The sequence below is a fragment of the Aquarana catesbeiana genome, linkage group LG06, assembly GCF_042186555.1.
Source record: "Aquarana catesbeiana isolate 2022-GZ linkage group LG06, ASM4218655v1, whole genome shotgun sequence".
Lineage (NCBI taxonomy): Eukaryota > Metazoa > Chordata > Amphibia > Anura > Ranidae > Aquarana > Aquarana catesbeiana.
The window spans coordinates 69,564,397-69,591,397 of record NC_133329.1 but is presented as its reverse complement, the minus strand read 5'-3'; the positions used below and the strand labels follow the sequence as shown (position 1 = coordinate 69,591,397).

At 43.7% G+C, this 27,001-nt stretch overlaps 1 protein-coding gene across 1 annotated transcript in view; it reads right to left on the bottom strand.

Moving 5' to 3' along the window:
• Positions 1-7,071: 7,071 nt before the first annotated feature.
• LOC141148591 (uncharacterized) overlaps positions 7,072-27,001 on the bottom strand; it is a 102,490-nt gene continuing 82,560 nt past the window's right edge. The window contains exon 8 of the mRNA XM_073636184.1: positions 7,072-10,504. Coding sequence (XP_073492285.1) covers positions 10,287-10,504 — 218 coding nt within the window. The 3' untranslated portion in view covers positions 7,072-10,286. The remainder of the gene's footprint in view (positions 10,505-27,001) is intronic.

Sequence of the window (27,001 nt, the reverse complement as noted above, 5' to 3'; positions counted from 1 at the left end):
ACATTGTTCCAAATCAGGGACAGTTGGGACCTATGTGATTTCACTAGACATCTGTGCAGGAAAGTGCACTGATGTCTCTGAAATCACTCACAAAGTCGGGCTGAGGCTCCTTTCACACTTGTGCGACTTTGGACATCAGAGTTGCATGACAATCATACCCCATGACTTTCAATGTGTACCATTCATATCTTCAAGTCACTTCAAAGTAGTCCCTGTACAACTTTGGTCCGACTTTGATGCGAGTTGAGGTCCATAGAACTCAACTTTACACAGGCATTCCCTGGAATTGTGGCAAAATTGCCGATGCAAAATTGCGGGAAAATTGCGCGCCTTTCCCAGCGACTTCTGCGTCCATAGACCTCAAGATTACACAGGCATTGCTTAAAGTCGCATCAAAATCGCACTTTCAGTTCGCACAAGTGTGAAAGGGGCCTAACTCACTGTGCTGAGTATTATTATACCTAGAATATAAAGTAGTCCCACCATCAAACACTAGTAAACGTATGTTCTCAATATAAGTGTAAGGCTGACTGCAGGTCAGCCTGTTATTGTAGGAGGAGTCAGGCTGCATAAAGCCTGCCCTCCTTCTTCTCCTTCCTATGGTCGTAGGATCTCGTGTTGACAGGTCACTTCCGGGTTAGGGCAGGTCACGGCAGATCACTTCCTGTTTGTGGCTTGCAGGGCGGCAGCATGGTCGGCTGCAGGGTTTTCTGTTTGGATCTCTCTCCCGGTGGTCGTGGCAGGTCTCGGCAGCGTTACCAGGCAGCAGGGTCTTGTGTGCTGCGGGCGCAGGGATAGGGGTAGTATTCTTCTATCCGTTTTCACTTTACTCCGGTCAGCTTGGGGTTCAGATAGCACCATGTGTTGGGATTGCAGGTTGGGGGGAGTGTGTTTGGGGGTTTTCAGGAGATGATGGCAGAGTCTCATATGTCACGATGTCCCGCCTCTGTCATTAGCACTGCATAGCACGTTTGTATTCCTGGAATACAGGTGGGCAATACAATGAAACGTCTTTTTTCTAGCAGGGATCCATGTTTGTCCAAGTTGTAATAGTGTAGGTCATTGCATTTAGTGTTTGGTATTTGGGTCTGCTGTCACCACTGTTAGGTTACAGCATAGGTATGTATGGGCAAGGTCTCCTCTCTCCCTAGCCTCATGGTGATTTCCCCCCCCCCCCCCTCCCCCTCCTCAGCTTCGTGTGATGGGTTCCCCCCCTCCTGAGCGCCACATAGTGGGTCGTGTCCCTCCACGTGGTCTATAGTGTGGGTCTTCAGGGGTTAATTCAGGCTGTGGGGTTGTCATGACACTTGCTCATTGCCGGTCATCTCATGATATTCTGTGGGGGTCCTTTGGGGGCATGTAAATTTCCATTTCTCATGTAATTTTCAGTTTTCCATGTATGTTACGATTTTATGCGATTTACGGTTTCTCATGGAATGCTGGTTCTCATGTATTTTACGGTTTGCATGCGATCTACGATTTCTCATTCATTTTACGATTTTTATTTTCATGCAATTTACGTTTCTCATGCATTTTACGGTTGTCATGTGATTTATGATTTCTCATTTATTTTACGGTTTTTCATGCAATTCACGGTTTCGCATGCATTTTACGGTTTTCATGCAATTTGCGATTTCTTATTCATTTTACGGTTTTTCATGCAATTTTACGGTTGCTCATGCATATTAGTTTCGTATGCAATTTACAGTTCATGCTTGTTACGGTTTCTCGTGCTTTTTTACAGTTTCTCATGTGATTACGGTTTTTTATGCAATTTACGGTTGCCAGTGCATTTTACGGGTTCTCATGCAATTTTTTCAGTTTCTCATGCTATTATGTTTTTCATGCGATTTTACAGTGTTCTCATGCAATTTTACAGTGTTCCCAGGCAATTTTACAGTGTTCTCATGCATTTACGGTTGTCATATGATTTCTCATTTATTTTACGGTTTCGCATGCATTTTACGGTTTTCATGCGATTTGCGATTTCTTATTCATTTTACGGTTTTTCATGCAATTTTACGGTTGCTCATGCATATTAGTTTCGTATGCAATTTACGGTTTTTCATGCTTGTTACGGTTTCTCGTGCTTTTTTACAGTTTCTCATGTGATTACAGTTTTTCATGCATTTTACGGTTGCCCGTGCAATTTTTTTTTTTACAGTTTCTCATACTATTACGTTTTTCATGCGATTTACAGTGTTCTCATGCAACTTTACAGTGTTCTCATGCATTTTACGGTTGTCATGCGATTTATGATTTCTCATTATTTTACGGGTTTTCATGCAACTCACGGTTTCGCATGCATTTTACGGTTTTCATGCGATTTGTGATTTCTTGTTCATTCTACGGTTTTTCATGCAATTTATGGTTGCTCATGCATATTAGTTTCGTATGCAATTTACGGTTTTTTATGCTTTTTTACAGTTTCTCATGTGATTATGGTTTTTATGCATTTTACAGTTGCCAGTGCAATTTACAGTTTTCTCATGCAATTACGTTTCATGCAATTTTTCAGTGTTCTCATGCAAATTTTTTCAGTGTTCTCATGCAAGTTTTTCAGTGTTCTCATGCAAGTTTTTCAGTGTTCTCATGCAAATTGTCACTTCTTATGCCTATTCATGTTTTTTCCTATTTTTCTTTGTTTCATATATTCCTCATGTTTTTCCATGCTTCTCGTTTTCTCGTTGGTGTTTTTTTTTTTTTTTTTTTCTTTCCCCTGTGGATTTCTCGTGCTTCTCTCGTTTCCCCGTGCTTCTCTCGTTTTCTCCTATGCTTCTCTCGTTTTCCCATGCTTCTCTCGTTTTCCCATGTCTCTTACGTTCATGTCATATGTTTTATGTCACAACCTTTCGTTCGCTGCATTACCGTTAGCTAGTGCTCACATTCAGGGTCTGTCACGTTTACAGATCCGTACAGGCTGAGGTTTCGTTTTTAATTGATTGTTGTCCCACAATCTTCTCGCCTGTTTTCCATACGTCATACGTGCACGTTCACCATTACACCTTTACTACTACCCACCACGGTCTGTGGGTACTTTAGCCCTGAGTGTTCGTTTTTAATTTTCCTGTCTTGGCGTGGCAGGTTGCTCGGGCTCGCTCACTGCATACAGTAGGGGGGTGTCGTCATTAGGTTCATTTTTTACGCTCTTGGTCTTGTCATTTCTGCACTCACATCTTCATACTTGTCAGGTATTAGGGGTGTTATGTTTTAGGGCTGGTTATTTGTAATGTTATCTGATTGCTTTCATACAGCTGAATTGTTTCATGTTCTACCACTGCAGATTACCCGTCACGTCTATGGGTTTAACTGATTGAGGTGATCGTTTTTAATTGGCTTGTTCAGTGGCAAGTCTTCTCATCTGTTCTTACGTTGCTTATGTATTTCGTACAAACTTACGTTTCTCATGCAAATTACGTTTCTCATGCAAATTACGTTTCTCATGCAAATTACGTTTCTTATGCAAATTACGTTTCTTATGCAATTTATGTGTTCTCATGTTATTTACGTTCCTCATGTTATTTACATTTTCATGCTATTTACGTTCCTCATGCAATTTTATGTTTTTCATATAATTTTATGCTTTTCTCACTTTTATGTTTCTCTCGTTTTTTCCAGGTTTCTCATGTTTTCCCAAGGTTACTCTCGTTCTCATGTTCATCTCACGTTCATTAATTCACGTTCTCATGCTACTGGTATTTCGCAAGTAGTTTGCGGTTTCTGGCAGCCTCGGTTTTTTAGGCTGCTCACTTTTCGTAAGCTCGCATTATACATGGGTTTCGTTCCTCCACGTAGCTTTCGTTCCTGGTGCAGGTTTTCTCAGTATGCTCATGTTTCTCTCGTAGTTCACACCCAGTGGTGTGTCACTTACACAAAAATAGGTTACCCAGGGGACTGTGGTTCCTCCTTATCCATGCACACGACCTTTTGTTGCCTAGCTACCCTTGGCTAGGGTTGGCAAAGCATGGAACTATTGGTTAGTCAGCCATGGCAGCTCCAGCAGCCTTTACGGGCTCAGGGGTTTTGTGGGTTCTGAATTTTCTCAGTCCCTAGGCCAGTATCAGCAGGCTTCCTACTTGGTTCGGTTTTTGGCCTCTTTTAACTCATATCGGCACAGCAGTGTCGGGGCGTATCTGATTGGGACTCAGCGTTTCATGTTGTTAGTAGACCCGGACAGGTTTTCTTTATTTGCCGTGCATTCTATTAAAGCCATCCTCAGGGTTCCTGAAAGTAGCCCTCCTGCTGTGATCAGCAGACTTCTCATCATGGGTCATATTTTCCGTATCGTATCTATCACATTCCCATGGTCTCCTTCGTGTTGGGTACTAGCTTGGTGCTCAAGGCAGGCCTATACCCGGGGTTGGGTCATAAGAGACAGGAGCAGTTCTGCATATTTGTGCCTGGGACTTCAGTCGTATTGGGTAAGTGCAGGTCGTCTTGTTCTCTGGGTTGGCCCAGAGCCACTTTAGAGATACCACAAGCAATTGGTATTTGGTAGATTATACGTAATTTCAGTGGGCTATAATTTGGCTTCATATTCATCCTACTGGTCATTTTTGCCCCCTTTTAGGCATACTGACCATTTGACCAGGGCACAACTCAGGTCTATGTTCTTTGTTGCTTTTTGTTCCTTTGTACACTATCCACAGATTGACTCCGAGTACAAGTGTAAGGCTGACTGCAGGTCAGCCTGTTATTGTAGGAGGAGTCAGGCTGCATAAAGCCTGCCCTCCTTCTTCTCCTTCCTATGGTCGTAGGATCTCGTGTCCCACCCACCCATTCCCCTTTTTTCTTTTCTTTTTTCATTTTATTTCAATTCATACTTGGGTATGCCCCCTTTTAGGCATACTGACCATTTGACCAGGGCACAACTCAGGTCTATGTTCTTTGTTGCTTTTTGTTCCTTTGTACACTATCCACAGATTGACTCCGAGTACAAATGTGCTCAAATGGCTGAAAATCACACAGATGGTATCACCTACTGAAAGCTTGCATTGTACTCAGCAGCATATGCTGAGAAGAGGTGAACGCCTATTAGCCAATGCCACATCAGCATGGTTGTTACTATAATATTAATGCCTGAAATGCAAAACATTATTGTATAGAATCAAACATTACTAAATGTATTTTCTCTGTAAGTATGTGCTCAGCTCTGTAGCATAGCGGTATGTCCTGCTGCCCTCAAAGGTTTAAGCCATGAGTTCAAATCCCACTGACACTCAGCAGCATAATTAGCCAGTGCACATTAGTTTGGTTTTTTCCATATTTTAACTCTTCAAGTGTATGCAATGGTATGTACTTATTCAATAATGTTATGGTGTGGAATTCCAAAAATCAAGGTAAAAAATGTTGTAGGGTCCCCCCCAGTACATACCAGGCCCTTCGGATCTGGTATGGACTTTAAGGGGAAGCCTACACCAAAATGTAAAATAAAATTGACGTGGCCCCCCCCCCCCAAAATCCATACCAGACCCTTATCTGAGCATGCAGCCTAGAGGTCAGGATGGGGGGGGGGGGGGGCGAGCAAGCACCCTCCCCTTCTGAACCGTACCAGGCCACATGGCCCAAAGCACCTTGTCCCCATGTTGATGGGGACAAGGGCCTCTTCCCAGCAACCCTGGTCGGTGGTTGTCGGTCTGCGGGCAGGGGGTTTACCATAATCTGGAAGCCCCCTTTAACAGGGGGCTCCCAGATCCTGCCCCTCTATGTGAATAGGTATGGGGTACATAGTACCCCTACCTATTCACCATAAAAAGCAGTGATATGTAAAAAAAATCAATAGCCGGTTTTTGACAAGTCCTTTATTGTAAAATAGCTCCGAGCTGTCTTCTTCCCTGAGCCATCTTCTCCAGACACTGTCTCTTGCTCCTCCATTTTCTCCCCGAGCTGTATTCTCCCAGAGCCGTCTCTCCTGCCACAGCCGTCTTCTCCATCTGCTGTATTCTTCCGCACCGCCAGTTACCCGCTAATAAAAAAAAAAGCCGCTCTTCTTCTGTGGCGGTCTTCCTCTGCTGTGTTGTCACTCGCTGTGTGGCGTCTCTTACATAGCCATGGAGCGGACTCTCCGGTTGACGTTATCGGATGGACACAGTAGACCGCCACAGAAGAAGAGTGGCTTTTTGTTTTATTAGCGGGTAACCGGCTGCACGGAAGAAAACAGCAGTGGGAGAAGACGGCGGCTGCAGGAAAGTCAGCTCGGGGAGAAGACAGCTCAGGGAGAAGAAACATCAAACACTGGTAAATGTATTTTCTATGGATGATCGTGCTATGCCCAATAGGCTAGTGGTCAGCACTTCTACCTTGAAAAACTTGATGAAAAAAAGGCAAATGCCAATTAGCCAAAGCAGCATATGCTCAAATTAGGTGTATGCCAATTAGCCAATGCACTTTAATTTGGCTGGTTCTATTATATTAACTCTTCAAATGCATGCAATGGTATGTAAGTATTCAATAATATTATGGTGTGAAATTCCAAACACCACACACTAGCTAACGGGCAGTTTACATTTGTTTATTTTAATTCGCTTGTGCACTGAAAAAATAAACACAGCTGGTGGATGGTAGGTTGGGTGGTATTTGAACTCATACCATGAGTGCTGTGGAGACATCTGAGCAGACCACTAAGCCATTGTGCTAAGTACAAGACCTGCATAATAGTGTAGTATGATTAAAGAATGAACATAAATATTTGGGTGGCACAGTGGTGTAGTGGGTAGCATTTTCGCCTAGCAGTAAGAAGGGTCGCTGGTTTGAATCCCAACCATGACACTACCTACATGGAGTTTGCATGTTCTCCCTGTGCCTGCGTGGGTTTCCTCCCACATTCCAAAGACATGCTGGTAGGTTAATTGGATCCTGTCTAAATCGTCCCTAGTATGTATATGAATGTGAGTTAGGGACCTTAGATTGTAAGCTCCTTGAGAGTAGGGACTGATGTGAATGTACAATGTATATGTAAAGCGCTGCGTAAATTGACGGCGCTATATAAGTACCTGAAATAAATAAATAAATTTACTGCTTTATAGTCACCTAAATTAAAACTAAAAAATGAAAAAAACAACATACAACAAATAGGTAACCTAAATGTTTAATACATGTAACTTTACAGAATAGCAGACATTGCTATGTAATAATCATTCATAACTGCATTCGTTAGCTAAAGAAGGAAAAAAAAATAGGAATACTAATTGCAATATACATTAATAGATGCACACGAGGTAGGAGCACATCTCACATAAATAATGTTTTTTTCACATACATGGATCATGGTTACAGTGCAGTGCTTTATAATAACTTAGTAGAAATTGGCATTTGCATATACGCGGAATCACTAATTAGCGCTGATTTTGAATTTACTAACGTTTGTTCGCCGCTAATAGCACCCTTTTCATGCGCACATTTGCCTGTTGAACTTTTAATTGGCTAAAATGGGCGCTATTTGCAATAGTGCCCAGTACTTCCTGTCGCTATAGTAAATGATCCCCTATAACTTTTGCGCAAACCAATCAATATACGCTTATTTGGGATTTTTTTTTTACCAAAAAAAAATAGCAGAATACATGTTGGCCTAAATTGATGAAGACTTTTTTTTTTTTACTTTTTTTTGGATTGTTTTTTTTTTTTTCCAAAATTGGCAGTCTTTTTTGTTAACGCAAAAAAAATAAAAGCTGAGGTGAAAAATACCATCAAAAGAAAGCTCTATTTGTAAGGAAAAAAAGGACATCAAATTTATTTGTTTACAGCGTCACCCACCTGCACAATTGTCAGTTAAAATAACGGAGTGCCACATCACAAAAAAATGGCCTGGTCATTAAGGGGGTAAATCCTTCCGGATCTGAAGTGGTTAAAGGATAAGTTCACTTTTTTGCAAAAATAAATAAATAAATGCACATTTTTTGCAGGTAAAAATGTGCAGTTATTTTTTTTGGAGCCTGTAAAGCATTGCACCAGTGATCAGCAGATCTCTGGTGCCATGCAGGTCTCCAGCATATGGGTAAGCGGATACATTCTGACAGGAAGCATGAATGAACTACCATGGGGCTCACAGCGTCCATGGTAGTCCATTTAAAACTACAAGCCAAAAAGCCACAAAGGCTGCCAAACCTTGTAGTTTTCCATGCCCGGAGCCCTGTCAACCAGTGACGCGGCAAGGCGGGCAGAGCACCGCTCGGCCACGTTTTTTAAAATCGTGACATCTAGCGAGGAGGGAGAAGAACCCCACTAGCTGTCACAGCAGGGATCAGGGAGATATGGGTGTAACATCTTACGAAAGGTAAACTTATCCTTTAACAAGGTGGATGATGTCAACAGAATGGAGCACCTGATACTGACTGTTCAGAATAAATAAGAACAATATTCTAAAACGTGGCTCCACTGGAACATATTTGTGTATTCTGATGAGGGCAATGCCATAATGGACACCTGTTCTGGGGATTGACTTTTCCCTGGCCTGCAGGCTGGGTTTACACCGCCGTACGGAGCGGCTCACAGCAGGGGTCCGGTGCATCCCTGTTTACCGTTTCAGATCCGATTTTGGTCTGAATTTTTGGCTGAATTCGGACCTGAAATGGACCAGAAGACGCACAGGACTGCTGTGCAATTCACTCCGGAGCCACTCTGGAGATGTGTGAACCGGCTCCATTGAGAGCCATTCACACATCTCCTGTCATGCAAATTGGATGCGAGGAAACCCACATCCAATTCCCAGTAGTGTGAACCTAGCCTTAACCACATAGCGACCGGCGCACGCCGATGTACGTCGGCAGAATGGCACGGACAGGCAAATGGGCGTACCTGTACGTTGCGAGCTCCGTGAGTCTGACCGCGGGCCCCGCGGACTCGATGTCCGCAGGGACACCCGCGATCGTCTCACGGAGATGAAGAACGGGGAAATGCTGATGTAAACAAGAATCTCCCCGTTCTGCCTAGTGACAGTGTCACTGATCATAGCTCCCTGTGATTGGGAGTGGCGATCAGTGATGTGTCACACACAGCCCCTCCCCCCACAGTTAGAATCACTCCCTAGGACACACTTAACCCTTCCCTAGCCCCCTAGTGGTTAACCCCTTCACTGCCAGTGTCATTTTTACAGTAATCAGTGCAATTTAATAGCACTGATCGCTGTAAAAATGACAATGGTCCCAAAAATGTGTCAAAATTGTCTGATATGTACGGCATAATGTCGCAGTCACAATAAAAATCGCATTTCGCCGCCATTACTAATAAAAAATTTTTTTTAAAAAATGCCATAAACTAACCCCTATTTTGTAGACGCTATAACTTTTGAGCAAAACAAATCAATAAATGCTTATTGCGATTTTTTTTTTTTTTTTTTTTTTTTTTTTTTTTTTTACCAAAAATATTTAGAAGAATACGTATCGGCCTAAACTGAGGTAAAAAAAATGTTTTTTTTATATATTTGGGGATATTTATTATAGCAAAAAGTAAAAAAATAATGTGTTTTTTTCAAAATTGTTGCTCCAATTTTGTTTATAGCGCAAAAAATAAAAAGCGCAGAGGCGATCAAATACCATCAAAAGAAAGCTCTATTTGTGGGAAAAAAAGGACGTCAATTTTGTTTGGGAGCCACGTCGCACGACCGCGCAATTGTCAGTTAAAGCGATGCAGTGCCGAATCGCAAAAAAGTGCTCTGGTCTTTGGCCAGCGAAATGGTCCGGGGCTTAAGTGGTTAAATGGTACTGCACATGATGTATTTTAATTTCGCTGGAAGCAGAGCACCCATTGAATAAAATTATTATGTCTCATGTTAATGCATTAACTGCTTATCAAATCTCCATGTTCATTAAACATACTCTCAAACTCATTTTAGTTCACAAAAACAATAATATCTCCAAATTTTCCTGGAATGAGGTTATTTCTAATGTAGAGCCAGAAGCTGACCCTACAACATGTAATCAAAAGGCGGCTGCTGGTTATGGAGTCTGTTTACATCCTCACACATCCTGTCACTGCTGTGCTGTAATATGTACAGCGGTGGCAGTAAAGGGTTAAGAAGGTTTTGCATTGGTACCTGTGCCCCATAGTAGTGCATGGCTTCTGAGTCTGTTTTTGACAACAGCTTGACTATTAGGCCTAAAACCAGTCAGAATTTTCAAACAGGTTTTGTCCCCCCCCATAGACTTCATTTGCTGAATTGGGTTCACAGAATTTCACATTTTTCAGCAGATCAGACCCGGGCAGATTTGCTCATCCCTATTTTGGTGATGTGAAAGCATGAAGGGCACAGTGAGTGTCTTTGTTGTCTCTGTGCAGGAATATTTAAGATTTCATTTTTGTGCTCCAAATTGTTTTCTGCGTTCGGCTACCGTACCCGGAATGATTTCAGAGATTTCTTGATTAGAAGGTTCTGTCTTTTTACTTGTTACTTGGGGTTCCGGGGGATCAGCCAAGGCCGGGGAAGTGGTCTTTTGACATCCAGGACTCCTAGAATCTCTGCTCCAATTTTTAGTTGCACATTTAGCTGAATTCACACCGCCTTGATTTCCTGCAGATAATGGAAACAACGATAAGATAGTAGAGATCAAAATGGTCCAATGACACAATAAAAATCATGCAAATAAATATATTAATGGGCAACTCAGTGAACTGCTAATGTTTTCCAGGCATCAATGCTACTGTCAGACAACTTGTTCTGTTTTTTTTTAAGTTTTTTTTTAATGAGTTTTTAGCTCTGATTTAACCTAATAAAGAAGAGTTATGATCATGCTTAGCAAGATCTGGATGTTCAGTATTTAAGTGTTACATGCTGTGGCAGCCTGACCATTAATGGCACATGAGTGCCACCCCCCCCTATCCATGCGTCCAGCCCCCCTGATCTACATGCCGGGCGCCGGAAGCATGGATTCCAAGCAGAGATTTTTTTTGAAGCACGTGATTAGAGCCAGGCTTCAAAAAAAGGGTGGGCTCTGGGCGCAGAGCACTGTACCCGAAGCCCACCCAGTTGTGTGACAATATCGAATATATATTCGCTATTGTAACACTGGTTCTCCTCCTGGCCAATCAGGAAGCGGGTCAGGTCACCCGATTGGGCGAAAGGAGATCCGATTGGCCGCCAGGAGGAGGAGGGAGGAGATGCAGGGGAAGCGAGGAAACAGCCCGGAGAAAACAGCCCAGAGAGAAGCCGACGCCGCCTGCCACCCAGAGCGCTGCCCACGAGATGAGGTAAGTGCGGGGCCCCAACCACTAACTGCCTGACCGGGGGGGGGATTCCGCCCATGACCTCCGTGACTTGGTCGGCTCTCTACTGACCTGGAGGTGTGGTGGGTGCCATCTCTGAGGGGGCCACTGTGTATGTGCATTTACTTATGAAAGCTTTTTAAGCTAAGTTCAGCTGCAGTCACAACTTTCTGTGCAAAAGTGTCCATTGGGAAAAGTCCTAGCATACGTTTTGGATGTGCTCCACTCAAAACAAAGTTTTCAATTGATGTTCCATCCACTGTTGCAAATAGATTTGTATAATGCCGCTACACACGACCGGTTTTGCCATTGGAATAAACTCCGAAGGTTTCTCCGACGGAATTCCATTCAAGCGGTCTTGCCTACAAACGGTCAAACCAAAGTCCGCCCAAAGTCCGACGTCTAGAACGAGGTGACGTACAACACGTACGACGGGACTAGTAAGAGGACGTTCAATAGCCAGTAGCCAATAGCTTCCGTCTCGTACTTGCTTCGGAGCATGCGTCGTTTTTGGTCCTTCAGAACAGCATACAGATAATCAGTTTTGCCGATAGGAATAGGTTCCGCCGGAATATTTAGAACATGTTCCATTTCTAGGTCCGTCAGAATTTTCGAAAAAAAAAAAGGCAGATGAGGCATACACACGATCGGAATAGATGATGGGAGGACTCCGTCTGACTTTTTCTGTCGGACATTCCGCTCGTGAGTACGCGGCTTAAGAATGTGTCTGTGGAGTGTGGATGGAGCACAACTGAATGTTCAGTTTCAGGTGGAGCACAATTGATTTTTGCCACACCACCAGAGTCAGTGTAATTATACAAATCTATTTGCAACAGTGGATGGAGCATTAACCACTTAAAGTGTTACTAAACCCACAACAGTAAAATCAGTCTGTATCTGCAGATAAACATGCTTGTTGTACTCACTATAGAACCTAAGGGGTTAATCCTCTGCACTGTGTAAAAAGGTTGTTTGATCCTGTCTTCTCTAATCCTCCCCTTCTTCCACTGTCCCCAAAACACGTCCGGATAAGACAGAGTAAATGAAGTCAGGCTGCACATGCTCAGTTTGGTATGTATTGCCAGAGAGGTTTTTTTCTTGGGAGAATGTGATCAGCACAGGGCCAATCAGCACTGTCCAGACAGAGGGTCAGGGGTCCTGCATCCTGATAGGTCAGCCAGTGCAGTATGAAAACTCCTCCTACAAGCTTTAACCAGACACTGATAGAAGTCACAAGACTGCTACGTATATACTGCTGATGAGAAAAGGTACTTAGCAGTTTATATTTACTAAAATATTTGCATTTCCATGTTCTGTGCACTGTGGGAGACCAGATATAGTGAATACAGGGTCCTAGGTTTAGTAACACTTTAGAGAACCAGTCTTTTTCTAACATTTGGCATGAAATTTTCACCATGTTGGTAACAACCCATGCAATCCATACATACAAAGAAACCAAAACAAATACGTTCAGAATGAAGTTAGATGTAAAAAAATGGAATGACACTGGGAAAAAGTATTGAACACATGAAGAAAGGGAGGTGCAAAAAGGCATGTAAAGCCAAGAAACCAACTGAAATCTATCAATAATTAGAAAGCAATCCTTCCCCTTGTCAGTGCAAATTATTATCAGCTGGTTCAGTCTCAACTGATAGCCTATAAAAAGGTGTCTCATTACCAAGGTGTCACACAAGAAACATCTTGGGTAAAAGTAAAGAGCTCTCTCTAGACCTTCACAACCGTTTTGTTGCAAAACATACTAATGGCATTGGTTATAGAAAGGTTTCTAAACTTCTGAATGTTCCAGTGAGCACTGTTGGGGCCATAACCTGAAAGTGGAAAGAACATAATTTCACCATAAACTGGACACAACCAGGTGCTCCTCACAAGATTTCTGACAAAGGTGTGAGAAGAATTATCAGAAGAGTTGCCCAAGAGCCAAGGAGCACTTGTGGAGAGCTATAGAAAGACCTGGAATTAGCAGGTAGAATTGTTTCAAAGAAAACAATAAGTAATGCATTCAACTGCCATGTCCTGTATGCACGCTAACCACGCAAGACTCCATTGCTAAATAAAAAGCATATTGAAGCTCATTTAAAGTTTGCTGCACAACATTTAGACAAGGCTGTGAAATACGGGAGAATATAGTCTGGTCAGATGAGACCAAAATTGAACTGTTTGGATGCCATAATACATACCATGTTTGGAGGTCAAATGGCACATCACCCCAAAAACACCAAATTACCATCGGTGAAGTTTGGAGGTGGGAACATCATGGTGTGGGGCTGTTTTTCAGTAAACGGTAGTGGGAAATTTAATTTCATTGAAAAAAAGGATGAATGAAAAAATGTACCAAGACATTCTTGATAAAAATCTGCTGCCATCTACCAGGATGATGAAGATGAAACGAGGGTGGACATTTCAGCAAGATAATGATCCCAAACACAAAGCCAAGGAAACTCTCAATTGGTTTTAAAGAAAAAAAATAAAGCTGCTAGAACAGGGCAGCCAATCACCTGACTTGAATCCAATAGAAAATCTACGGAAAGAACTAAAGATCAGAGTTCATAGAAGAGACCCACAGAACCTTCAAGATCTGAAGACGGTTTGTGTGGAAGAATGGACCAAAATCACACCTGAGCAACGCATGCGACTAGTTTCTCCATACAGGAGGCGTCTTGAAGCTCTCATTACCAACAAAGGATTTTGTACGGAGTATTAAATAAATTTTGGTTAGTGTGTTCAATACTTTTCCCTGTCATTCCATTTTCTTACACATAACTTCATTTCTGAACTTATTTGTTTTGGTTTCTTTGTATGTATGGATTGCATGGGTTGTTACCGACATGTGGTGAATTCTGTAACCAATGCCATCAATATATCTTTTGCAACAATAAGGTTGCAAAGGTCTTGGGAGAGTTCCTTGCTTTTACCCATCATGAGATGTTTGTGTGACACCTTGGTAATGAGACACCTTTTTACAGGCCATCAGTTGAGACTGAACCAGCTGATATTAGTTTGCACTGACAAGGGGAAGGATTGTTTTCTAATTATTGACAGATTTCAGCTGGTGTCTTGGCTTTACATGCCTTTTTGCACCTCCCTTTCTTCATGCATTCAATACCTTTTCCCTTTGCCATTCCATTTTATTACACATAACTTAATTTCTGAACGTATTTGTTTTGGTTTCTTTGTATGTATGGATTGCATGGGTTGTTATCGACATGTGGTGAAAATTTCATGTCAATAGCACCTTTAGAAATATATTTACCTAAAAAAATGGTGATGTGTTCAATGCTTATTTTATCGCTGTATATAATATCCCAAAAAAGTGCAGCGCTATCCTTCAATGAATATATAATGCATAAATCATATAAGTGACCATCAATCTCATAAATAATAACAAAAACAAAAAGTATATAAATAAATCAGAGTAAGTCCATCTTTCATTAACCACTTGCTGCCCGCCCGCCATGACGGCGGGACGGAGCAGCTGTTGTTCTGGGCCGCCGTCATATGACGGCGCAGCCTTCCAGGCAGCCCAGGGGGCACGCGCGCCCGCCGCATCGCTCGGGTCCCGGTGCGCATGCCCGGCGGCCGCGATGTCCGCCGGGCACCCGCGATTGCCCGGTAACCGAGCAGGACCGTGGATCTGTGTGTGTGAACACACAGATCCACGTCCTGTCAGATGGGAGGAGACCGATGGTGTGTTCCTTGTACAGAGGAACACCGATCGGTCTCCTCCCCTTGTGAATCCCCTCCCCCCACAGTTAGAATCACTCCCTAGCAACATATTTAAGCCTATAGCGCCCCCTCCTGGTTAACCCCTTCATTGCCAGTCACATTTATACAGTAATCAATGCATTTTTATAGCACGGATCGCTGTATAAATGTGAATGGTCCCAAAAATGTGTCAAAATTGTCCGATATGTCCGCCGCAATATCGCAGTCACAATAAAAATCGCAGATCGCCGCCATTACTAGTAAAAAAAAAAAAATAATAATAAAAATGCTATAAATCTATCCCCTTATTTTGTAGACGCTATAACTTTTGCGCAAACCAATAAATATATGCTTATTGCGATATTTTTTACCAAAAATATGTAGAAGAATACGTATTGGCCTAAACTGAGGAAAAAATTTGTTTAAAAAAAAAAAATTTGGATATTTATTATAGCAAAAAGTAAAAAATATTGTGTATTTTTTCAAACTTGTCACTCTTGTTTTGTTTATAGCACAAGAAATAAAAACCGCAGGGGTGATCAAATACCACCAAAAGAAAGCTCTATTGGTGGGGAAAAAATGATAAAAATTTCATTTGTGTGCAGTGTTGTATGACCACACAATTGTTATTCAAAGTGTGACAGCACTGAAAGCTGAAAATTGGCCTGGGCAGGAAGGGGGTGAAAATGCCCTGTATGGAAGTGGTTAAAGTCCATAAAATAGGGAATGTCCAGTTTCAGTGAATAGTGCAGTCCCATACACCATAGGAATCTTAACTTTGACCACCACAGTGTCCTTCACCCTACCTATGGGTGTCCTCTCACCTGCTTAGACAGATCTCACTAATTACAGGAGGTCAATATGCGCTTTTTCAGTATTATAGTGGCACTGCTCCACTGGCTGAATGATCCCGGGCCGCAGCTCCCAGCGTGGTGTCATTAATATAGAAAGCAAGAGGAAGAAACCATAGTGCAGATCGCTTATAGTATCTTTTATTTAAATGTATACCTCACTCACAATTCAGAAGTAAAAAAACAGCATGTTTTTTACTTCTGAATCATTTTGGCATCGACAGCTCCGCCTAGCTCCACCCAGCATGATTACATCACCGCTTACCTCATGCGTTGTGCCCAATGGGCTTTCTCAAAGGTTCATGCTGGGAGCTGTGGACTGTCATCATTCAGCCAGTGGAGCAGTGCCACTATAATACTGCAAAAACACAAATTGACCTCCTGTAATTAGTGAGGTCTGTCTAAGCAGGTGAGAGGACACCCTTAGGTAGGGTGAAGGACACTGTGGTGGTCAAAGTTAAGATTCCTATGGTGTATGGGACTGCACTATTCACTGAAATTGGACATTCCTTATTTTATGGACTTTAATGAAAGATGCACTTTGATTATATTCTTTTTTTTTTGTTATTATTTATGATTTATGCACCATATATTCATTGAAGGATAGCGCTGCATTTTAATGGTCCCTTACAATATCGGGACAAGGTCATCCAGGGTCAAGATTCCAAAATGCACTCCTCCCCACTTCCTTGGAACAGGGCACCCCTATCTCTGCAATAAACCATTGCGCCCAGGGCAGCCACCCCTCCTGCCCACCCCTTCTCCCGGCCCTGGTCACTTATATGATTTATGCACTATATATATATTGATTGAAGGATAGTGCTGCACTGTTTTGAGATATTATACAATTTATTATTAATGCACCTTATGGACTTTGAGCGCTTCATTAATAGTAATGTAAATTTATTAATTTTTGTGTAATGAATTAAAACACAGAGACACCTTGAATAGGCGTTTGGCACCATAGGACATTATTTTTGAGTTTGCACAAAAAAAGGTAATTTTATATAGATTTATTAGCACTGCCTTAGCTACTATATTTATTGATTGTGTTGTAAACACTGGAGGGCTGCTGCTTGTCACAGTGAAATCAATCCTTTTTTTCCTGGTGCAGGTGTTAAGCATGTCATATTTTTTCCAGATAATAGCCTATGAAGTCAAGGGGCTTCAGCATATAATAAAAAAATTGCTCAGTGCTTTGATTAATTATATTTTCCCCTGGTCTGGGTGTGTATTTTATGATTGGCCAGGAAAGAGGGGGGCCTATTGGCATACCCCCCAACTTTTTGAGATGGGAATGAGGGACACCTATTAGCAAAAGTATGTAGGCATAGGACACACCCCCTGCCACCCACACCACCCCCTCCCCCCAAAGGAGAATTGTACAAAGAAAAAGATTGGTTAAACTCACAAGTGCTTTTTTTTACAAGTGCTATGATGTCACAGTAGCCGCGCTCCTTCATCAAGCTCAGATGACATTGTGACATCGTAGCCCATACGCTCAGGAAACGCGTCGCTTACCAGTGACGTCACAACCCCGCGCCTGCCTTCCACTAGCGTTCCTGGCCTCGCTTTGGATTCCATCACCACCGCAGCCGGCTTCAGCGGTATACAGCAAGCCACACGCACGGCAGCCAGCAGAGACGATTGTGACTGACCTGACGGACCCCTCTCATGATGGATCACCTCTTCATTTTTACCATATGCTGTCTTTTATTCATCCAAATGTGAGTTGTTCGCACATTGGCTTTTTTATTAAATTGGTTTACATACTACACCCAGAGGCGCCTTTCCCCTTGTGTTTTTTCCTTCAGATCCTGGAGCTCGGTTTCAGTTCCTTTGGAAGGCAGCCCTGGTTGTGGATCCCATACCAATAGTTTATTTTCCACATGTCTCCAATAGGGATGAGCCGAACACCCCCCTGTTCGGTTCGCACCAGAACATGCGAACAGGAAAAAAGTTCGTTCGAACATGCGAACACCGTTAAAGTCTATGGGACACGAACATGAATAATCAAAAGTGCTAATTTTAAAGGCTTATATGCAAGTTATTGTCATAAAAAGTGTTTGGGGACCTGGGTCCTGCCCCAGGGGACATGGATCAATGCAAAAAAAAGTTTTAAAAACGGCCGTTTTTTCAGGAGCAGTGATTTTAATAATGCTTAAAGTCAAACAATAAAAGTGTAATATCCCTTTAAATTTCGTACCTGGGGGGTGTCTATAGTATGCCTGTAAAGGGGCGCATGTTTCCTGTGTTTAGAACAGTCTGACAGCAAAATGACATTTTGAAGGAAAAAACTCATTTAAAACTACCCGCGGCTATTGCATTGCCGACAATACACATAGAAGTTCATTGATAAAAACGGCATGGGAATTCCCCAAAGGGGAACCCCGAACCAAAATTTAAAAAAAAATATGACGTGGGAGTCCTCCTAAATTCCATACCAGGCCCTTCAGGTCTGGTATGGATATTAAGGGGAACCCCAGCCAAAATTAAAAAAAAAAATGATGTGGGGTTCCCCCTAAATTCCATACCAGACCCTTCAGGTCTGGTATGGATTTTAAGGGGAACCCCGCGCCAAAAAAAAAAAAAAAAACGGCGTGGGGTCCCCCCAAAAATCCATACCAGACCCTTATCCGAGCACGCAACCTGGCAGGCCGCAGGAAAAGAGGGGGGGACGAGAGTGCGGCCCCCCCTCCCTCCTGAACCGTACCAGGCCACATGCCCTCAACATTGGGAGGGTGCTTTGGGGTAACCCCCGAAAACACCTTGTCCCCATGTTGATGAGGACAAGGGCCTCATCCCCACAACCCTGGCCGGTGGTTGTGGGGGTCTGCGGGCGGGGGGCTTATCGGAATCTGGAAGCCCCCTTTAACAAGGTGACCCCCAGATCCCGGCCCCCCCCCTGTGTGAAATGGTAAGGGGGTACATAAGTACCCCTACCATTTCACGAAAAAAGTGTCAAAAATGTTAAAAATGACAAGAGACAGTTTTTGACAATTCCTTTATTTAAATGCTTCTTCTTTCTTCTATCTTCCTTCATCTTCTGGTTCTTCTGGCTCTTCTGGTTCTTCCTCCGGCGTTCTCGTCCAGCATCTCCTCCGCGGCCTCTTCTATCTTCTTCTCCTCGGGCCGCTCCGCACCCATGGCATGGGGGGGAGGCTCCCGCTCTTTTCTTCTTTTCTTCTCTTCTTCTCTTCTTCATTTTCTTCTCCGGGCCGCTCCGCAATCCATGCTGGCATGGAGGGAGGCTCCCGCTGTGTGACGGCTCTCCTCGTCTGACAGTTCTTAAATAATGGGGGGGGGGCCACCCGGTGACCCCGCCCCCCTCTGACGCACGGTGACTTGACGGGACTTCCCTGTGACGTCACGGGGAATGCCACAGGGAAGTCCCGTCAAGTCACCGTGCGTCAGAGGGGGGCGGGGTGACCGGGTGGCCCCGCCCCCCGTTATTTAAGAACTGTCAGACGAGGAGTGCCGTCACACAGCGGGAGCCTCCCTCCATGCCAGCATGGATTGCGGAGCGGCCCGGAGAAGAAAATGAAGAAGAGAAGAAGAGAAGAAAAGAAGAAGAGAAGAGCGGGAGCCTCCCCCCCATGCCATGGGTGCGGAGCGGCCCGAGGAGAAGAAGATAGAAGACGCCGCGGAGGAGATGCTGGACGAGAACGCCGGAGGAAGAACCAGAAGAGCCAGAAGAACCAGAAGATGAAGGAAGATAGAAGAAAGAAGAAGCATTTAAATAAAGGAATTGTCAAAAACTGTCTCTTGTCATTTTTAACATTTTTGACACTTTTTTCGTGAAATGGTAGGGGTACTTATGTACCCCCTTACCATTTCACACAGGGGGGGGGCCGGGATCTGGGGGTCACCTTGTTAAAGGGGGCTTCCAGATTCCGATAAGCCCCCCGCCCGCAGACCCCCACAACCACCGGCCAGGGTTGTGGGGATGAGGCCCTTGTCCTCATCAACATGGGGACAAGGTGTTTTGGGGGGCTACCCCAAAGCACCCTCCCAATGTTGAGGGCATGTGGCCTGGTACGGTTCAGGAGGGAGGGGGGGCCGCACTCTCGTCCCCCCCTCTTTTCCTGCGGCCTGCCAGGTTGCGTGCTCGGATAAGGGTCTGGTATGGATTTTTGGGGGGACCCCACGCCGTTTTTTTTTTTTTTTGGCGCGGGGTTCCCCTTAAAATCCATACCTGACCTGAAGGGTCTGGTATGGAATTTAGGGGGACTCCCACGTCATTTTTTTTTTTTAAATTTTGGTTCGGGGTTCCCCTTTGGGGAATTCCCATGCCGTTTTTATCAATGACCTTCTATGTGTATTGTCGGCAATGCAATAGCCGCGGGTAGTTTTAAATGAGTTTTTTCCTTCAAAATATCATTTTGCTGTCAGACTGTTCTAAACACAGGAAATATGCGCCCCTTTACAGGCACACTATAGACACCCCCCAGGTACGAAATTTAAAGGGATATTACACTTTTATTGATTGACTTTAAGCATTATTAAAATCACTGCTCCCGAAAAAACGGCCGTTTTTAAAACTTTTTTTTGCATTGATCCATATCCCCTGGGGCAGGACCCAGGTCCCCAAACACTTTTTATGACAATAACTTGCATATTAGCCTTTAAAATTAGCACTTTTGATTTCTCCCATAGACTTTTAAAGGGTGTTCCGCGGCATTCGAATTTGCCGCGAACACCCCAAATTGTTCGCTGTTCGGTGAACTTGCGAACAGCCAATGTTCGAGTCGAACATGAGTTCGACTCGAACTCGAAGCTCATCCCTAGTCTCCAACATAGACTGTCATAAATATACCATTCCCTTTCTCCCAAGATAACATCATATATATAGTATCTGTTTGCCAATTATGATGGTTCTATAACTTTCCAGTTCTTTGCGCCTTTACTTGTGTAATGCTTTTTTTTACCACTACTATTTCTTTATATTAGCTTTGGAAACTTACAAATGCAGCAATTTAGAAATTGGGTGAAAGGTTTAGCACTGTAAACACTTTTGGATAGATAAATAGTGCATTTTATATATAACCATATAAATCAGACTTAAATGAGGGAGAAATGAGGAGGAAAGGGGGACATTGTTCCAAATGATGGACAGCCCCTTGAAATCAGGGAGAGTTGGGAGCTATGCCTATTAGACCTTTATGATCTAAAGCAGGGGTCCCCAACCCCCAGACCGGGGACCGGTACTGGTCTGTGCCCTGTTTGCAGACGGCCTCCAAATTCTTCACTGAAAGAGGTGCAGCAGGCAAGCAGAGAGATGACATCATCTTTCCCCGCCCACCTCACATCACAGCTGTTCTGCCTCCGGACTGTCATAGGATGGCAGTATAGCTACTTTGCATGTGCTGGTTTCCCTGCTCAAATGTGGGATGCTCAGGAGGCTGTACCACTGGGGAGAGGCTGCAAGAGAATACATGTAAGTGTTTTCACTGCAGAAAATCTTTACAAATTGGCCTTAAAGTGACAAGCTGCATCTGACCACTGACCTACAGTATACAAGACCACAGCACTGGGGTCTATAAAACCTGCAATGGTTGCATTTAGAGCGGATAAATAGTGCAAGTGATACTAAAACCCCAATTCAAACATCCAGATTAGTAGGACATGGGAAACTGCTTGAAACCCAATAGGGTTGTTGTGCTCAGAGTTGGGCGTTAAGTGGAACCCCCTACAAACTGTCAAATACATACATATTTACCTGCCCATATGTAGGCAAGTTATTGTTAATCCTGTTGTAAAACGTTTTGCTGGTGCTGCAATAATGAAGGGTTCTGTGCTGTCATGTCTTCTTCTGTCTGCGACTCACTTCTCTTTGAGAGGTGATATATACAGGGAAGGACCAACCTCATGTGTAGTCTAGGCATGGGATTGATGCAGTAAGGACCCTCTCTACTATGTGATCTGTCAGAGTGGTGGCCTTTTTTTCTCAGAAAATAGATGCAGGAACTCAACCATGACCCCACAAATGGCTCTATTACCTCCCCCGCACACTGTAGGTGGCTCTGCCCCTTTCACTTACAGGGAGATCATCCAGTGGGGGTGTCATGATATGCATCGCACCCTGGGTACCTTCACCTCCCTTGTCCCCATCCTGCACTCAGTGGAAGCTGCTTAGAAGATCAGATCTGTGGAAGCCATGGGGGGAAAGAGCTGTCACTTGTAAACATAGAAGCCAGGCTTCTGTGTTTACAAGTGATAGTGGTGAGCAGGAAGCAGAGGACCTGAGCCAGAGGTGGTGGAGTTCCACCAAGTTCCAGCTGAAAAAGCCCTGGGTGTAACCCTTTAATGGGACCACAAGGGTGACCACTTCTAAGAGTAGCAACATTTATAAGTAACAGAGAAAAACAATCATAACAGGCAGTCAATATCACAATGTAAATAGGAAGAGCCGGTGATCCGCTTTTCCTCACTCGCGCTGACAGTCCCATCTCTAATTTAGTAGCATGCTGGATGATGTGCTTAATTTTGGACAGTGGGTGGCTTATTTTGTGCTAGCTGCATTTGAGTTGGTCTGGACATGCTCAGTGACTTTGCTTTTTTGGTGGTGATTTTTGTGTGTGAACAGCACTTGGATGTTTTTGGGCATGCTCAGAGTGTGTTTTTTGGGTTAGTAATTTAAGGACATCCTTAACAGGTGTACCCACTTTGAAGTTCCTTCTCTAGATTGGGTAAACTTGCATTTTGTGTGTTTTATGGACTGTGCATGTGTTTTCAATTGCCTCATTAGCACACAAACCTATGTTATATAAAGCTTGCAGATAGCATTCTTTACTTTGCCCTGAAAAGGGGAAAGATTGTGTGTGTGGGGGTCCGGCAAGAGAGTACATTTGGGTGTCCTTATCGAGTTTGTAACTCGAAAATGTATTTTCTCTTTGTATTTTGTTTGTTATGTCTTTGCAAAATACATGTGATTTCAAGCAAGTTTTTTTAGTTTATTTTATTTTTTTGGGTGGGGGATATTTTCCCCTGAAATATTTTTGATGTTGTCAATGTATGTCATTTTTAGGTTGTTCAATTTGATTTAATTGTCTGCGCTGCATTATTTTGCAAAATATTTCTCAAGATGTTGTGAATAATTAATGTTTAAATTCTTAACCACTTGCCGACCGCCTAACGCACATATACGGCGGCAGAATGGCACGGGCAGGCAGAATCACGTACCTGTACGTGATCTGCCTCCCGCGGGCGGGGGGTCCAATCGGACCCCCCCCGGTGCCAGCGGCGGTCGGCATTTGACTGGGAGCGTCGGGAGGCGAGGGGGAGACCATCCGATCGTGGCCCCCCCCTCGCGATCGCTCCCAGCCAATCCGAATCCTCCCCTGCCTGTGTGTAGTTTCACACAGGCAGAGGATGTGATGTCATCTCTCCTCGGCTTGGCAGTTTCCGTTCCAGCGCCAAGGAGAGAAGACATGTAAGTGCACAACACACACACACACACACACACACACACACACACACACACACACACACACACACACACACAGTAGAACATGCCAGGCATACTTTACACCCCCGATCGCCCCCCGATCCCCCCCCCCCCCCCAATCACCCCCCCCCGTCACAAACTGACAGCAAGCGGTATTTTTTTTTTTCTGATTACTGCATTGGTGTCAGTTTGTGACAGTTACAGTGTTAGGGCAGTGAGTGTTAGGCCCCCTTTAGGTCTAGGATACCCCCCTAACCCCCCCTAATAAAGTTTTAACCCCTTGATCACCCCCCGTCACCAGTGTCACTAAGCGATCATTTTTCTGATCGCTGTATTAGTGTCGCTGGTGACGCTAGTTAGGGACGTAAATATTTAGGTTCGCCGTCAGCGTTTTATAGCGACAGGGACCCCCATATACTATCTAATAAATGTTTTAACCCCTTGATTGCCCCCTAGTTAACCCTTTCACCACTGATCACCGTATAACTGTTACGGGTGACGCTGGTTAGTTTGTTTATTTTTTATAGTGTCAGGGCACCCGCCGTTTATTACCGAATAAAGGTTTAGCCTCCTGATCGCCCGGCGGTGATATGCGTCGCCCCAGGCAGCGTCAGATTAGCGCCAGTACCGCTAACACCCACGCACGCAGCATACGCCTCCCTTAGTGGTATAGTATCTGAACGGATCAATATCTGATCCGTTCAGATCTATACTAGTGTCCCCAGCAGTTTAGGGTTCCCAAAAACGCAGTGTTAGCGGGATCAGCCCAGATACCTGCTAGCACCTGCGTTTTTCCCCTCTGCCCGGCCCAGCCCACCCAAGTGCAGTATCGATCGATCACTGTCACTTACAAAACACTAAACGCATAACTGCAGCGTTCGCAGAGTCAGGCCTGATCCCTGCGATCGCTAACAGTTTTTTTTGTAGCGTTTTGGTGAACTGGCAAGCACCAGCGGCCTAGTACACCCCGGTCGTAGTCAAACCAGCACTGCAGGAACACTTGGTGACGTGGCGAGTCCCATAAGTGCAGTTCAAGGTGGTGAGGTGGCAAGCACAAGTAGTGTCCCGCTGCCACCAAAAAGACAAACACAGGCCCGTCGTGCCCATAATGCCCTTCCTGCTGCATTCGCCAATCCTAATTGGGAACCCACCGCTTCTGCAGCGCCCGTACCTCCCCCATTCACATCCCCAACCAAATGCAGTCGGCTGCATGAGAGGCATGTTCTTCATGTCCTCCCGAGTACCCCTACCCAACGAACCCCCCCAAAAAATGTCGTGTCTGCAGCAAGTGCAGATATAGGCGTGACACCCGCTATTATTGTCCCTCCTGTCCTGACAATCCTGGTCTTTGCATTGGTGAATGTTTTGAACGCTACCATTCATTAGTTGAGTATTAGCGTAGGGTACAGCATTGCACAGACTAGGCACACTTTCACAGGGTCTCCCAAGATGCCATCGCATTTTGAGAGACCCGAACCTGGAACCGGTTACAGTTATAAAAGTTAGTTACAAAAAAAAGTGTAAAAAAAAACAAAACAAAAATATAAAATAAAAAAAAAATAGTTGTCGTTTTATTGTTCTCTCTCTCTCTATTCTCTCTCTCTTGTTCTGCTCTTTTTTACTGTATTCTATTCTGCAATGTTTTATTGTTATTATGTTTTATCATGTTTGTTTTTCAGGTATGTAATTTTTTATACCTTACCGTTTACTGTGCTTTATTGTTAACCATTTTTTTGTCTTCAGGTACGCCATTCATGACTTTGAGTGGTTATACCAGAATGATGCCTGCAGGTTTAGGTATCATCTTGGTATCATTCTTTTCAGCCAGCGATCGGCTTTCATGTAAAAGCAATCCTAGCAGCTAATTAGCCTCTAGACTGCTTTTACAAGCAGTGGGAGGGAATGCCCCCCCCCCCCAACGTCTTCCGTGTTTTTCTCTGGCTCTCCTGTCTCAACAGGGAACCTGAGAATGCAGCCGGTGATTCAGCCAGCTGACCATAGAGCTAATCAGAGACCAGAGTGGCTCCAAACATCTCTATGGCCTAAGAAACCGGAAGCTACGAGCATTTTATGACTTAGATTTCGCCGGATGTAAACAGCGCCATTGGGAAATTGGGAAAGCATTTTATCACACCGATCTTGGTGTGGTCAGATGCTTTGAGGGCAGAGGAGAAATCTAGGGTCTAATAGACCCCAATTTTTGCAAAAAAGAGTACCTGTCACTACCTATTGCTATGATAGGGGATATTTACATTTCCTGAGATAACAATAAAAATGATTAAAAAAAAAAAAAAATGAAAGGAACAGTTTAAAAAATAAGATAAAAAAATAATAATAATAATAAAGAAAAAAAAAAAAAAAGCACCCCTGTCGCCCCCTGCTCTCGCGCTAAGGCGAACGCAAGCGTCGGTCTGGCGTCAAATGTAAACAGCAATTGCACCATGCATGTGAGGTATCACCGCGAACGTCAGATCGAGGGCAGTAATTTTAGCAGTAGACCTCCTCTGTAAATCTAAAGTGGTAACCTGTAAAGGCTTTTAAAGGCTTTTAAAAATGTATTTAGTTTGTCGCCACTGCACGTTTGTGCGCAATTTTAAAGCATGTCATGTTTGGTATCCATGTACTTGGCCTAAGATCATCTTTTTTATTTCATCAAACATTTGGGCAATATAGTGTGTTTTAGTGCATTAAAATTTAAAAAAGTGTGTTTTTTCCCCAAAAAATGCGTTTGAAAAATCGCTGCGCAAATACTGTGTGAAAAAAAAAAATGAAACACCCACCATTTTAATCTGTAGGGCATTTGCTTTAAAAAAATATATAATGTTTGGGGGTTCAAAGTAATTTTCTTGCAAAAAAAAATTATTTTTTTATGTAATCAAAAAGTGTCAGAAAGGGCTTTGTCTTCAAGTGGTTAGAAGAGTGGGTGATGTGTGACATAAGCTTCTAAATGTTGTGCATAAAATGCCAGGACAGTTCAAACCCCCCCCCAAATGACCCCATTTTGGAAAGTAGACACCCCAAGCTATTTGCTGAGAGGCATGTCGAGTCCATGGAATATTTTATATTGTGACACAAGTTGCGGGAAAGAGACAATTTTTTATTTTTTTTATTTTTTTTTGCGCAAAGTTGTCACTAAATGATATATTGCTCAAACATGCCATGGGAATATGTGAAATTACACCCCAAAATACATTCTGTTGCTTCTCCTGAGTACGGGGATACCACATGTGTGAGACTTTTTGGGAGCCTAGCCGCGTATGGGACCCCGAAAACCAAGCACCGCCTTCAGGCTTTCTAAGGCCGTAAATTTTTGATTTCACTCTTCACTGCCTATCACAGTTTTGGAGGCCATGGAATGCTCAGGTGGCAAAAAACCCCCCCAAATGACCCTATTTTGGAAAGTAGACACCCCAAGCTATTTGATGAGAGGTATAGTGAGTATTTTGCAGACCTCACTTTTTGTCACAAAGTTTTGAAAATTGAAAAAAGAAAAAAAAATTTTTTTTTCTCGTCTTTCTTTATTTTCAAAAACAAATGAGAGCTGCAAAATACTCACCATGCCTCTCAGCAAATAGCTTGGGGTGTCTACTTTCCAAAATGGGGTCATTTGGGGTGGTTTTGTGCCACCTGGGCATTCCATGGCCTCCGAAACTGTGATAGGTAGTGAGGAGTAAAATCAAAAATGTACGCCCTTAGAAATCCTGAAGGCAGTGATTGGTTTTCGGGGTCCCGTACGCGGCTAGGCTCCCAAAAAGTCCCACACATGTGGTATCCCCGTACTCAG